Source organism: Acinonyx jubatus, chromosome B4 (genome assembly GCF_027475565.1).
Source record: "Acinonyx jubatus isolate Ajub_Pintada_27869175 chromosome B4, VMU_Ajub_asm_v1.0, whole genome shotgun sequence".
Taxonomy (NCBI): Eukaryota; Metazoa; Chordata; class Mammalia; order Carnivora; family Felidae; genus Acinonyx; species Acinonyx jubatus.
The window spans coordinates 74,997,152-75,012,350 of NC_069387.1; the positions used below are offsets into that span (position 1 = coordinate 74,997,152).

General features: G+C 43.5%; 2 protein-coding genes and 1 long non-coding RNA gene across 8 annotated transcripts in view; 2 read left to right on the forward strand and 1 right to left on the reverse strand.

Annotated features, from left to right (window-relative positions):
• FMNL3 (formin like 3) overlaps window positions 1-1,243 on the reverse strand; it is a 54,092-nt gene extending 52,849 nt beyond the window's left edge. For 3 of the 5 annotated variants that reach the window (XM_053226205.1, XM_053226203.1, XM_027036064.2), the window contains exon 1: window positions 795-1,242. In XM_053226205.1, coding sequence (XP_053082180.1) covers window positions 795-920 — 126 coding nt within the window. In that variant the 5' untranslated portion in view covers window positions 921-1,242. Of the gene's footprint in view, window positions 1-794 lie in introns of all 5 variants that reach the window. The other 2 variants (XM_027036066.2, XM_027036065.2) reach the window with 1 other exon arrangement.
• The window catches only part of PRPF40B (pre-mRNA processing factor 40 homolog B), a 221,127-nt gene that overhangs the window by 74,204 nt on the left and 131,724 nt on the right, over window positions 1-15,199 (forward strand). The gene's annotated exons all lie outside the window — the stretch shown is intronic.
• Window positions 9,664-12,653, forward strand: LOC128316396 (uncharacterized). 2 transcript variants are annotated; one of them, XR_008300243.1, is made up of 3 exons: window positions 9,664-9,872; window positions 10,362-11,857; window positions 12,301-12,653. It is a non-coding gene; the product is annotated as an uncharacterized LOC128316396 (long non-coding RNA). The 2 variants fall into 2 exon arrangements; XR_008300242.1 differs by lacking the exon at window positions 12,301-12,653 and having other exon boundaries at window positions 10,362-10,633; window positions 11,545-12,238.

Genomic DNA, 15,199 nt, shown 5'->3' on the forward strand with positions numbered 1-15,199 from the left:
CTTTGGGGAAACTACATAAAGCCTAAAAAGAAGCACAGGCAAAGAACACAAACCAGCCACCAGGGCTTAACATAAAAAGGAGAAAAAAAGGGAGGCGGAATAGTTTGTGTATTGTTTCAATTGGAAAAATACACTGGTGAAATGGCTTATCCACATGTTCAGCCTTTTAGGCAAATCCACTATAACTTTGCAGGATGCCTGCAGGCCATTCTGAAAATAAGTAGAATGGCATCACTCTTTATTCCACCCCCTTCAAGAGCTCCCAACCCCCTCTCCGTCCCCCCCACCGCTCTCCCCAAACATCTGGTCTAGGCTAGAAGTGGGACCCACTCCCTGGGAAGCCTCCATGTTAACGAGAGGCAGTCTCCCCAGTCCGAGAACCCTGACTTAAGCTGTGGAAGGGGCCGGCCCCAAGTTTCTGAATTCCCCCGCACCAGCCAGAGACTTAGAAGTGAGAATTCCAGGGACCCGGGAAGGCTGTTGGGGAAGTGGGGAGAAGTGAGAGGGTTGCAGAGAAGGGGACTGGGAGGAGGGAGAAGCGTGGATCCTGGGGAGGTCCCAGGCTGAGGACCCCTCCTCCGAAGTGTCCAGCGGTTGAGGCCGCGGTGGAGAGGTCCCCGACGGGGCTGTCGGGTGGCCAGCGGCTGCTCAGAGGTTGCCAAGAAGGCACTGAGTCTGTCGGAAGCGCCCCCCTTAAGGGGTGGGCCGGATGGGGGAACCCGGGCAAAGTCCTACCCTGGGCGCTGGGACCTCGGAGACGGTAAGAGGGGGAAGGGACTGGGCTCAGCTCTCACCAGCACCAGGGCGAACCTCTCTTCGAGTTCACAGGGCTCAGGCATCGGCATCTTGCCGGGCGGCGGCAGCAGCGAGACTGAAGGCGGCTCGCCCGGGCCCCCCTCGGCGCTCTCCAGGTTGCCCATAGCGGCGGGGCCCCCTCGGGGGCCTCAGCCCCCCACCTCCACGCCCGGGGGCCTTGGGCTCGGCAGCTCCGACCCGGCTCCTCCCTCTGCGCCGGCTCCCCTAGTCTCGACTCCTCTGCCCCGTGAGGGGCGCTGGGAGCTCCACAGGGTCCCGCAGGCGGTGGCGCGCGGCGAGGGCGGAGGCAGCGCAGCGGACAGCGGCACCGAAGCGACCCGTACGCCGGCCACCGCTCTCGCTCACACCCGCCGCCTCGCAGCTCTCGGCGCGCCGCTCCTGCCGCTGCCCCTCCCCGCCCCCTCGCGCTCTTTCCCTTCCCTGCACCCCCCCTCGCTTCCTCCCACCCACTCCCGGCTGAGACTCCGGCTTCCCCCCCGTGCGCTGACTGCAGCCCGCGCGCCGCGCGCCCCATTCATGCAGGGCCCGCCTCCCGCCCACAGGCCTCCCGGGCGTCCCGCCCCGCCCCCCCCCGCGCCTGATTGACGGCCGTACCTGCCAATCGCAGCGCCTCCCGCCCCCCGGCGGCCTCGCGCCTGGCGCCTAGCGCGCCCTGGCGGCCCCGGTACGAATCGAATCACCGTGGTTGCTGAAGGTGTGAGGCGCCTGCTTGGACATCCGGGAAATGCACCCGGCCCTTTCCCGCAAGGAGCTCGTAAAGTATACAAATAAGTAAAATACAGGGCATAGTGTGTAAAGCTAACTACAAGAGAAGTAGGATGCTAAAACAATTAGAATGCTCAGGACACAGAGAGACCACATCTGTTAAGAGTTATCTCCAGGGACTCTTATTTGAACTGGGCACTGAGGGATGAGGAAGACCTTAACTGACAGAGACAGGTGAAAAGGCATTTAGGAGGAGAGAGTCTTACAAAAGTTCAGAGGTTGATCTGACTGGACATGAAAAGGGAGGTGCAGAAGAATGCTATTCTGGGCCAGGTCTGCTGATGGGTCATCACTGATGATGTGATGGACATTTGTTGTTTCTGCTAGCCTAGCTTCCATCCCTCCTCTTCAAGTAATAAGCACCCCCTTTATTCTTAGGGAACCCCCAGTCCCCCGTTCTCAGTCCAAATAGAGCTGAACTTCACCCCCTTTCCAAGGGGCCCTATGACCCAGGCCTTACCACAGTATTTTCTTGCCCTATCGTCAGAGACTGTTTTAGACTTGACCCAAACCCAGAATATAAGGCTCATTTCCAAGGCTTTCACTGGAACAGTCAGGAAAAAGATACTCTCCATTAGGGCTACTGGATTGTTAGAATGTAAATCTGGAGCTGCGGGTGGCCATCATGCCATCACCCATCACACCTCACGCCTGCTGGGGAAAGCAAAGCTAAGAGACAGAGACATAGTTCTAGTAACATGCTGAAAACCTGAATCCAACCATGCCTGGAGTTATCCCCTTGACTTTTCATTTATTTATTCAACAAATTTTGATTGAAAGGCTTATTATATGTTAGATACTGTTTTATACATTGAAGATACATCTGTGAACAAAAAGAACATATATCTGGCCCTTTTGAAATTTACAACTAAAGAAGTAAAATGTACAGGTGTTAGGGATCAGTGTTAATAAAAATAAAACTAAAAAGGGATAGAGGTGGAAGAAAGGTTAAAATTTTAAATAGGATGGTCAGAGAAGGCCTCATTAATAAGATGACATTTGGATTTGGAGAAATATCTGAAGAAAGTAAGGGAGTAAGCCATGTAGATATCTGGGAGAAGAATGATCCAGACAGAGAGGATGGTAAATGCCTACTATGCCTCATGTGTTAGAAGAACAGCAAGGAGTCCAGTGTGGCTGGAGTGCAATGAGCAGAAGAAAGAGGAGTAAAAGATGAGGTCAGAAAGTAACCAGAAATCATACTGTGCAGGCCATTGTAGACTACCATAATGACTTTGTTTTTTCTCAAAGTAGGATAGATAGCTATTGGAGGACTTTGAGCAAAGGAATAATATTATCTAACTTGTGTGGGTTTTTTAAATATTTATTTATTTTGAAAGAGAGAGAGTGTGTGTGTGCATGAGCAGGGGAGGGGCAGAGAGAGAGGGAGAGAGAGAATCCCAAGCAGGATCCACACTTGTCAGCTCAGAGACTCACACAGGGCTGGATCTCATAAACTGTGAGATCATGACCTTAGCCAAGATCAAGAGTTGGACACTTAACTGACTGAGCCACCCAGACACCCCCTAGCTTATGTTTTAACAGGATTATAATAGCTGTTGCATTGAAAAAAAAACCGAATGGGGTGCCTGGGTGGCTCAGTCAGTTGAGTGTCTGACTTCGGCTCGGGTCATGATCTCGTGATTTGTGGGTTCAAGCCCCACATCAGGCTCACTGTTGTCAACATAGACCCTGCTTCAGGTCCTCTGTCCTCCCTCTCTCTGCCCCTCTCCTGTTCACTCTCTCTCTCTCAAAAATAAGTAAACATTAAAAAAAAAGAAAATAAACTGAATAGAGGCATGGACAGGGAGACCAGTTAAGAGGCTAATACAATAGTACAGGTGAGAGATGTTAGTGGTTTGAACCAGGGTAGCTGTGCAGATGGAGAGGAATGATCAGATTCTTTAAAAAAAAAAACTTTTTTTTTCTTGCCACATTTTGTCTATAGATACAAGCTAGTTATCTCTAACTTTATTTATTTATTTATTTATTTATTTATTTATTTATTTATTTATTACATTAAGCTCCGTGCCCAACATGAGACTTGAACTCACAACCCTGAAATCAAGAGTCGCATGCCCTACTGACTGAGCCAGCCAGGTGCCCCAGAAATAGTCAGATTCTTGATGGATTTGAAAGTAGAGCCAATAGAATTGCTTGGCAGTTTGACTGTGGAGAGTGAATAAAAGAATTCACCCAAATTCACCAAAAATTCCAAAGTATTTGACCTGAGCAACTGGGATGGTGGAGTCTTCATTAACTGAAATGGAGAAAGGAGTAGATTTGTTGAGGGAGAACCAGAAAGGGAAGGTTAGGAACAAGGCATTGGCCATGATGAGTTTGATTTGCTGACTGGACATCCAAGTAGAGGTAGCCACTTGGCAATTGGATATAAATGAGTCTGGAGATCCAGGTTGGCAGCATCATTTTGGAAGTCATCAGCATATAGATGCTATTTAAAGATGGTAAATTATCTTTTGCAAATTAGTCTGCATTAAGTTTATTTTTTTTAAGATTTTATTTTTAAGTAATTCCTACACTCAACTTGGGGCTTGACTTCGCAACCCTGAGATCAAGAGTTTCATGTTCTACCAACTGAGCCAGCCAGGTGCCCCTACATTAAGTTTCTGTCAGTAACAACCAAAAAGTGGAGGAATCCCTGTCTTTTCAGACCACTGAAACTCTCCTGTGAAGCCCAACCTCTTCCAAACGGTTGGACAAATCAATCAACTCATATCTCATCCTCTCTTTTCCTCCCCCTCCACCCCAAACACATAATTCCCCAACTGCTGTAGCAGACTCTTCTAGAACAGAAGAGTTATAATATGACTGAAGACTTCTAGTAGATAAAAAACTAAGAATTCAAAAGGGGAAATAATTCATCAATCATTTTTAACAGTGATCCAAGCAATATCCAGCAGAAAGAAGAGACTTGATAAGATGGGAAACAGCAGTGTATTTACCCTGGTGTGGTCTTTTGGTCCCCAGTCTTGTAGTTTTAGTTTTGCTTGACCACCAGATTTACATACTCTAGGGACTTCTGGAGTCTGCTATATTACTGCTTTCATTGTTAACTCTCTGCTCACCCCCTTCAAAGCTTTCTAACTTTATATAAGATGAAGCCAAAACTTAATCTGGTATTCAGATCTATAGGTCTATATCATCTCTAAAACCCAATGTCCCTTCAATCTACTTTTCCTATCTTACCTGGCTCTAATATTTTATGAACCCTTTGTTTCAGCTGGAAAGGTCCATCTCTAGACATTAGTTGTACATTTGTATATCTTCAGCTTTGCTCTTTGTGCTAAGCATAATAATGGCTCCCCCACATGCCCATGTCCTGATCTCTAGAACATGTGAATATGTTGTTTTACACGGCAAAAGGGACTTTGCAGATGTGATCAAGTTACAGGTCTTGGGAAAATTATTGTGGGTTATCAGAGTAGCTCAATGCAATCACAAGGGTTCTTCTAAGAGGGAGGCAGAAGGGTCAGAATAACAGGAGGAGACATGACAACAGAAGCAGAAGTCGGAGTGATGCAGGGCCACAAGCCAAGGAGTTCAGCAGCCTTTAGAAACTGGAAAGGGCAAGGAAATAGATTTCTCCCTAAAGCCTCTGGAAGGAACACAGCCCTATTAACACTTTAATTTTAGCCCTATAAAACCTGTTTTCAGACTTCTAACCTCTAGAACTGTAAGATGATAAATCTGTGTTGTTTCAAGCCACTAAATTTGCAGTAAATTGTTACAGGAGTAACAGAGAATTAACACACTCCTGCTGTGTCCCTGATTTAGATTTCTGCTTTCTTCTATGCAGCCTATTCAAATCCCACCCAGAGTCAGCACAATCTTTTGTTTTTAACCAAATGCAACAAATACCTATTGGATGCCTATCATGTGCAAAGCATCTGGCTAGATACCAGTACACAAAGAAAGAATGCAAGACACAAAGATGAATAAGAGCTCACAGGCAGGAGAGGCAAGGTAGAGAGAAGGAATATGGACTGAGTTTGAAGGCATCAGATGGAGTCGTTGGTGTTACATTGGTGGATACCAGGTTTTAAGTCCCATCCTGGAGTTCTCCCAGATTTAAGTGATCATAACTCTTATTATCTCTACTTTTCACTTAGAACTTAATTCAACAACATTTACCGAGAGTCTGCTACATGCAAGACACTGTGCTAGGGGCCATGCAGGATACTCGGATTCATAACTCGTGGTTCCTCTACTGCTTTCTATTGTTTAATTTGTGTCTGTGTCTTGTCTGGACCGTGGGATTTTTTGTTTACTTAAAACATGTGTATCCAGTACCTCCTTTGTTTCATAAGCGTGAAGGAAGATTCAATGATGACTAGGTCTCTTTCTTTCAGGTGCTCACAATCTAGTAGAAAAGAGTCTCAAAATATTTACAAAACAGTGTGATCCGTGTTGAAACAGATGGGTGTACAAAATGTTCCCAAGAGAACTGAGGATGGAGCTGTAAAGGGGGGGCTTCAGGGAGAAGGTGACACTTGAGCCAGGGCTGAAAGATGAATAGATGTGCCAGATGGAAAGGTAAGACAGTGGGATGAAAAGGTGATCAGGAGGGAAAGAGGCGGTTCAGGAAGGAGAAAAGTACAGGCCAAAAGGGGCACGGATGTCTAAGCAATGATAAGAATTTCAGTGAGGCTGAAGCATAGGACGTGTGTGTAGCAGGAGGACAGGAGACAACACTAGACATGCACGTGAAATCAAGTTCAAGAGGAGCCTTGTGCTCAGCTCAGAAGTTTGTCCTATGCTGTAGATGGTTCTGTATCCTAGACAGTTTTTAAGTATGATCTTTGAAAAGATTCCTTTATCAGTATTTGAGAATATAGAAAGGTCTGCAGAGCTGATGTGGAAAACAGAAGGGCCTGGACCAAATCAGGGCAGGGGTAATGAAGAGAAATAAAGTTGCAGGGAAAGATTACATTAGCCTGCTTGTGTTGCCATAACGAAATACTACAGATTGGGTGCCATAAACAACAGAAATTTATTTTCTCACAGTCTTGAAAGCTAGAAGTCCAAGATCAAAGTACCATCAGGGTTGGTTTCTGGTGAGACTTCCCTTCCTGACTTGCCGATGGCCACCTTCTCACTATGTGCTCATATGGTCTCCCCTCTCTTCACACGGAGAAAGAGGGTTGTAGTTTTTCTTCCTTTTCTTAGTAGGACACCAGTCCTATTGGATTAGGCCCCACCCTAATGACCTCCTTTAACCTTGACTGCCTCCTTAAAGGCCCTATCACCAAATACAGTCACGTTGGGGGTTAGGCTTCAACATATGAATTTGGAGAGGACAAAATTCATTCTATAACAGAGATATACTTGAGACAGAATCAAGAAGACTTAGTTATACCTATTAGATAATAGTGTCTAATATTTTTACAGTGCTTTATAATTTACAATACTTTTTTCACATCCATTATCTGATTTTATCTTTACAACACTGTAGGAGGGGGATATTATCATTATCCTCATTACATAGATGAATAAACAGACTAAATGAAGTTAAATAATATGTTCAAAGCTATGTGCTAGTAAGTGGTGACCCTGGCACTGAACCTGGCCTTGGCTTTGAAATCCCATGCCGTTCTGATTCTCTTATGAGAGGTAAGGGAGTAAAGAAGATTGGAAAGTTGAGGCCAGCTTGAGGATGCCTTACCCTTAATCTCTAGGGAAGCCCAGAATCTCTCTTAGGTCAACCGCTTCTACCTCCTTAGTCAAAATGTTTTCAAACTCATGCCTCCACCTGTGCCCTTTCCACTGAAGAAGTTCCCACATTACCCCTAGCCTCCTCCTCTAAAGTCTTGAGAAATACACATTTCCTTTCTTCCCTTTCCTGGGAAGGGGTGGGGTGTGAACACAGATATTTAAAAGTATTTCTTAATAATTTACCCTTTTACAGACAGAATGCTCTTTCCCTCCCTCTTTGCTTGCTAATTCCTACTCATCCATTAAAACAAAGCTTACAGGTCACCTCTTTTATGATTTCCACATTTAATTGAGAACATGTCTGTAAGCACATAGTGTCTCAACATATCTCCATCATCATATCATGAAATCATCAAATTGTGTAAGCTCCTTCAGGGCAGGTAGATATTCCTAGTACCTAGCAATACCACCCACTTCATGTCTGTTACATGCTCACTGAACAAATGAATGACTTCATATATTGTCACAATCTTCCCACACAATGGCAGTCCCTTTATTCTTTATCACTCCTCCCAGATACAATCTGTCTGCTTGTATCACTCAGGGTTCAACGAAGAGAACAAAAATCCCTCCAAGTATTGTAAGGATACTAGGAGATAGGTGCTTACAAAATCAACCGGAAAGTCTAGAGGAGCCCAGTCTTGGAGGCTGAAACTCTGCCAAGAAAGCTGCTATCTCTGCCCCAGTCAGGAGAGTGGTGTATCTGGAGGTCTCCACTGATGACTAGGTTTAAGAACACCTACACGTGTGATCCAGGGATCTGGAAGCTATGATCGGGACATTGCTGCTGCTACACTCTGATGCAACCACCTCTCAATATTTACAAAGCTAGAGACGTCACTGAATCACTGCTATACAAATATATCACATCTCCATGACCGGGAGAAATAGTCAAAGCAGCAGTACAATGGCCTTTGTCTCACTTCTGACTTCTAAACCTCATCCAAATACATCTGACTGGCTAGGACGCATTCTGACAAACATAATCCTTAGCTTTTCAGCTTTTGCATATCAGAAGGAGATAGGAATATATGCTGAATGCTAACTAATCATACCCACCACTCTGCTAGCCTGAAATCCACCCAAAGTCTTATCATCTGCAACTGGGCCTTTTCCTCCTTCCCCACTCACTGTTCCCAATGCCTGCCCCAGTGGCTGGTTTAGTCTTTGGTCTTGGTGCTGTTAGTATGCTCCTTCAGGCTATTGTTTGCCCTTTTCTGTGACCTGGGTGAGGCAAAATTTATTAGCTATGATTCCAAAAACACGATCTGTAAAAGAATGAATTGACATATTTGGCTTCATCAAAGTTAAGAACTAATGCTCTTTGAAAGGCATTGTTTGTTTATTTGTTTGCTTGTTTTTAAGATTTTGTTATTTTTAAGTAATCTCTGCACCCAACATGAGGCTCAAACTCACAACCCCAAGACCAAGAGCTGCATACTCCACTGACTGAGCCAGACTGGTGCCCCAAAAGGCATTGTTAGGAGAAGTAAAAACAAGCCACAAACCAGGAGAAAATATTGCAAATCACATATCTGACAAAGGACTTATATCCAGAAAATATAAATAATGCTAAAAAATCAATAATTAGAAAACAAACAGCCCATTTTTTTAAAAAATGGGCAAAAAATTTGAACAGATCACTCACTAAACAAGATATATGGATGATAGGGGCGCCTCGGTGGCTCAGTCAGTTAAGCGTCCGACTTTGGCTGAGGTCATGATCTCACAGTCCATGAGTTCAAGCCCTGTGTCAGGCTCTGTGCTGACAGCTGGGAGCCTGAAGCCTGCTTCAGATTCTGTGTCTCCCCCTCTCTCTGTCCCTCCCCTGCTCATGCTCTGTCTCTCTCTGTCTCAAAAATAAAAACATTTTTAAAATTTTTTTAAAATATATGGATGATAAATAAACACCATGAAAAGATATTCAGTATTATTAATATCATTAATTTGCATTAATTAATTAATCATTAATTCAGTATCATTAATTTGCATTAATTAATGCAAATTAAGACCACAATGAGATACCACTACACACCTAAAATTAAAAACTCTGATCTGAGCGTTGGTGATGATGTATAGAAACTGGACCTCTCAGGGGCACCTGGGTGCCTCAGTTGGTTGAGCGTCCGACTTTAGCTCAGGTCATGATCTCACGGTTTGTGAGTTCGAGCCCCCTGTCGGGCTCTGTGCTGACAGCTCAGAGCCTGGAGCCTGCTTCAGATTCTGTGCCTCCCCCTCTCTCTGCCCCTCCCCTGCTCATGCTCTGTCTCTCTCTCTGTCAAAAATAAATAAACATTAAAAAAAAAAAAAAGAAAGAAAGAAACTGGACCTCTCATATATTGCTGTTGGGAGTGTAAAATGGCACACCCACTTTGGAAAACAGCTTAGCAGTTTCTTGAAAAGTTAAACATACACCTACCATGTGATGCAGTCATTCTAATTCTAGATCTTTACTCCAAAGAAAAGGAAACACATGAGCACACAAAGACTGGCACACAAATGTTCTTAGCACTTTGGAATAGCAAAAGACTGGAAGAGATCTCAATACCCATCACCAGGTAAGTGGATAAATAAATTATGGTAATCCATACAATGGGATAATAAAAAGAACAGAAAGAACTATGATACTATAATGATGGGTAAATCTCAAATAATTATGCTGATTAAAAGAGACCAAACAATATGGCCATACAGTATGAATACACTTATATAAAAGTCTAGAAATTTCAAACTAATTACAATGATAGAAAGCAGATCAGTGGTTGCCTAGGGATAAGGAAGAGTAAAGGCAGGAAAGATTATGAAGGAGCATGAGGAAGTTTAGAGGGAGGATAATAGATAGGTCCATTATCCTGATTATGATGATGATTTTATGTCCAAACTCATGAAATTGTAAACTTTAAATACATGTAGTTTATTATACGTCAGTTATACCTAAATAAAGCTATTAAAAAATTAAAGTAGAGACAGTTGGACTGGAAAGAAACCCCTATACTCCCTGTGTATATTCACTTATGTGATTGTTTGATGTCTGTCTTTCCCACTAGAGTGACAACTCCATAGAGACTGGGGCGATACCGATTTGCACAAGCACATCTCTAATGTTTAACATAGAATCTGGTGCCTACTAAGGACTTGACACATAGTTGTTGAAGAAAGAAGAGAGAGAGAAGGGTTGAGAGTAACTCCAAGTTTTAACCTGAGTGAAAGAGAGGATGCGTTACTGCTGATAGCTATGGAGGAATCAAGAAGAAAGGCGGAAATGGAACAGTGAAGGAGAAGGTGAAGGACAGCCAAGTAGTGCTGGAGCGTAGCCAAAGTAAGTAGTAGTTTCAAGGAGAAAGATTAGAAGAAGGCCATTTGATTTTTAGATTTAGCAGTTATAAGGCATTGGTGCCCTGAAGAAAGTGATTTCAGACAGAAGCCAGATTGTTTTCCCCGCCCCAGTCCTCTACATACACAAAATGCAAACTTCTTCATTCGGTGAAAGTATCCATGTGCTTCACTCCATCTTCACAAGTTGCCACTCCCGTCCAAGCCCTTTGTTCTGTTCTGATAGCCTGACTCCCTTCTTGGATGTCATTCTTGTTCCCTTACAATCCATTTGCCACTAATCAGCTAGAATGAGTGTTTTAAAACACTAATAGTGTCATGTGCCTAGTCCTTCCATGGGATCTCCTCACTGTTTAGCTCCCTCTTTACACTAAGGGTTAATGCCCTCATGTGCCCAAGCTGTGAAACCCTCAAATTTTGTCACATTGTCAGCTGCAATCAGGAAAGGATTGAGTAAGAGTATTAGTTATATATTTCTGCCTAACAAATTACCCAAAACTCTGAGGCTTGAAACAAACAAACAAACAAAAACTTTATTATCTTACAGTTTCTAAGAATCAGGAATCTGGGACAGGCTTAGCTGGGTTCTTCTGGCTTAGGGTCTCTCAAGAGGTTGCAGTAAATCTACTGCCTGGGGCTCCAGTCACCAGAAATCTTGACTGCTTTTAAGAAGCCTCACTTAGATGGCTATTGGCAGGATGCCTCAATTCCTTGCTAGTTGTTGGCAAAAGGCCTTAGTTCCTCACCACCTGGGCCTTTCCACAGAGCTGCTTGAGTGTCCTCCTGACATGACAGCTGGTCATGAGTGATCTGAGAGAGAGCAGAGAGGATGCTACAGTGCTTTTTATGATAAAGTCTCCCTGGTTTTCATCATTTCCACTTTACTGTATTTATTAGGAGCAAGTCATTAAGTCCAGCCCACACTGAAGGGGAGGAGAATTAGACTCCACCTCTTGAAGGGAGAAGTCTCAAAGAATGTGTTGACCTATTTGAAAACCATCACCATAAGGCAAGGAAAAAAGGTATATCAATGCCTTAAGGATGAAGAAAAGGTTTGGATCATCAGTTGTGAACAGCCATACAGGAGTCAATGTAGTAAATAAGCAACTGTTATACAAGTGTGATACCTTTTCTACCTATGCTACAGGACAGAAGCAGGACCAGGGAGAGTAGATGAAGAGGCCGGCCAAGTGTTTGGGACTTGGAAATGGTAAGAGAATAGAAGAATGTGGACATTAGAATGCTGGGAAATACTGAAGTAATTGATCTGAAACTCAGACTGAAGGTCCACAGTGATATGGAAAGAGCTAATTACTTCCAAGAATGAAGCATCTATGATAGTTCTTTGAGGAAACTAAGTTAATCTGGGTTTCAGTTTTCTTATCTGTAAAATGAGACTGATAAGGTCTGCATTACCATCTTACTGAGTTATTATGCAAAGTGAAATTTAATTTGAAAAGAATAAGGGTTCTAATACTCTTGTTATTGTTATCAATGCTTTCCAAAGTTAGAAGGGGCTGAATTGATATTAAAAAATACTGCAAGCTGTATTTTTTAGTTTTTTTTTTTTCTCTTGCCAGTTGACGGTAATAATAGCCCATAATACTGAGATTGGAAAAAGAAAACTCAATTTTCTTTATTCCTGTCCTTCAGGTGTCAATGGATATGCAAATGAGATCTGGGAAGTGAAAAGGCTCCTCTTGAATCTTAAATGGGGTATTAAATACACACACTTCTAAGTGATGGTATGGATTTTAATGTGTTTCATTCCTGTGACCTGCATGTTCTCATAACCACTGGGCCAAACAAGGTCAGTGCATTTGAGACCAGAATGAGGTATTGAGGTTGTAAAAGTAGACAAGGAAAGGTGTGAGATACAGAAAAAATGACTTCAGGAAAGCCATGTTTATCTCTGTTTGTTAGGAAAACAGTGACTCTCCTAAGGTTGAATTTAGACCAAGGGCCCCAGGTCATTCCCAGTTTGCTCTCTCCTTTGTTTTCTTCTCCCTTGCCCTCGGCTGAGGAATTCAGCCTGCTTTCTATCTCCTCTTTAACTCTGCCACATCCTACTTCCCAATTTCTGGAATGCATAATCTATTGCTATCTACTCACCTTCTTCCCCACCATTTTACACGTCCCTAGCGCTTAAAGTCAGGTACAACTGTCCTTTTCTTTCAAAGATTTTATTAAATTCACACACACACACACACACACACACACACACACACACACTTTTACAAAATTACATTAACAATATATGTCAATTTTACAATGAGAGGCAGTACAGCTTAATGAATAGGATTATGGGCTTGTACATCTTAATCCCTTTCACCTATTTCCTGCTTCCCCCTCCATGTTTTCTTCATGTTCTTTATTGTCAAGTATGGCTTTCCTGGCTAATTTCATATCTCCTACCAGGAGAAAACATAGTAACACTATTAACACAATACCATGGCTCCTTGGAAACTTTTTATATTGAAACAATAAATATGTAGTTCTTCTATACTATTTATTTTACTCCTGGTTATATCATTACTCATGACACCTTATCATTCGTCATGTTGCCCATGACTCTCAAAGATTATTACTGTACTCTCTTGATAATGACCAGAAATGGAAGTCTTACCCACAGTATGCAGGAAATTTTGAACAATAGTTTTTTGTATGGTCATGTTAAATTTTCGTCCAGAATTTTATACCGTAAACATGGAACAATACCTCTTCCAACCATGTCTTCTCTTGTATTCTGTAAACTATAATCACAGCATTCCCAGACTGTGATCTCTTTCAATGTTGACCTCATTGCTGTCTTCCACGTACCACCAACAGGGAATATATGTTAGGGATCCATGGGTGCAGCAAGAGGAATGATGCCATTTGTGCGTATTTCATATGGCATGACTTAAGACTGACACGGGGAGGGCATTTTATCACGACATCATTCAGAAGCAAAAGAAGACATCAGTTGGGAAGGGCCTGTTGGTACTTTGAAGTGACAGTCTCAAAAGCACCTCGAAATGATATTGGAGGAGAAGGGTGGGGCTACTTTCAGATGACTGCCTGATTTATGTCCTAGGGTCCTTGGAGGGAATGGAGTTCCTTCCCTGGGTGCCAGTGTTGGGGGGGTAGGCAGTGGGACTGGTGGTATATGGTGATGTACAGGAGAAAAGTAGCTTGCTGCCACTCTACCATCCTCTGGTGGACCATAGGTAATTCCACAGTCAGACACTGAGAGGCAAGGATCAACACAGGGACCCACACACATGACTCAAGTCCAAGAGCTGGTGAAGTTCTGTTTGTAGTCCAGAGGCCTGAACTTATCTTCTATGCGACCACAAATAGGCTTGTCAGTGCCAACCTGGAGACTCAATCTCACTTGATTCCCCAAAAGGAATACTGTACTGGCCAGTAAGAGTAGTTGGCTCATCAAGATGCTCTCTTAAAATTGAGACCTGGTCTCAGGGCCTTGGGATAACCCTATAGACATGAGTTCCAGAGTTCCTCAGGCAACCTGGGATTGGGGAATTCCATGAAGGAGAGAAACTGGGACAAGAGCTCATTCAGGGCCTGGTTTGGGCTCAGCTTTGATAGCACTGCTGGCCCTGGCTGGTTCCAGGCACATAAGGGATACCTAGAAAATTTTCAGGAAGGCCCTCCAAAGTATGAGGCCCTCTGAGGCACACAACCCAAAGCAGGAGCCTTGGAATAGGCTGTCATTAAAGGAAGTGATTGCTATGTGACTTAGGGGGATAAGTTGTAAAGAGAGTTTCCATCTAGCTCTCCTTGTCACTGTGATTTCTCACTCTGAAAGAGAAAAAGAAGAAAAGAAGCCAGCTCTCATACTGTGAGGACATTCAAGCAGCCTTAAGGAGGACCCCACATGCAGAGGAACTCAGGCCTCCAAGCTAACAGCTAGCACCTAATTGTCAGCTTTATGAGTGAGCCACCTTGGAATTCCTCCAGCGCCAGTCAAGTCTTTGGATGACTGCAACTCCTGCTGACATTTGACTGCAACCTTATGAGAGACTCTGAGCCAGAAAGGGAATAAATAACCTATGTTCGTCAATACCATGCAGACCAAATCCTTAGCAACTTATTCTTCTAGGCAGAGAGTTCAGCATTAGCCTGACAAAAGTTTTCTTGTGCCTTAACTATGGCATGAAATATAGAGCTGCTGCACTAGTACAAAGGTAAAAACCTCTGCAGCAACCTGTGTGGGTTGATGACCAGGAACCAGATAGGCCCTGTTCCCAAGCACTTTACCCAAGAAATGCAGCAGAAATTAGGGTCGGGTAGGGAGAGAAACCCCAAGGAAGTCTAATAGTACATTTTCACCCACTCTGATGGAATGAGGTTCAGGATAAATATTGGGTTGTACTGTAGGAAGTAAAATTATATTTATTGCATACCTGAGTTGGGTACTGAGAATCATACCCTGCACATTTGTATTCTTTACAAAAAAAGATAACTGTTTTATCCTTCTAGAAAGTTATTTCCTAAATCCTGAATTCTGATCTCATCTCTACTGATCCAATGCTTAATCTAAATTTCT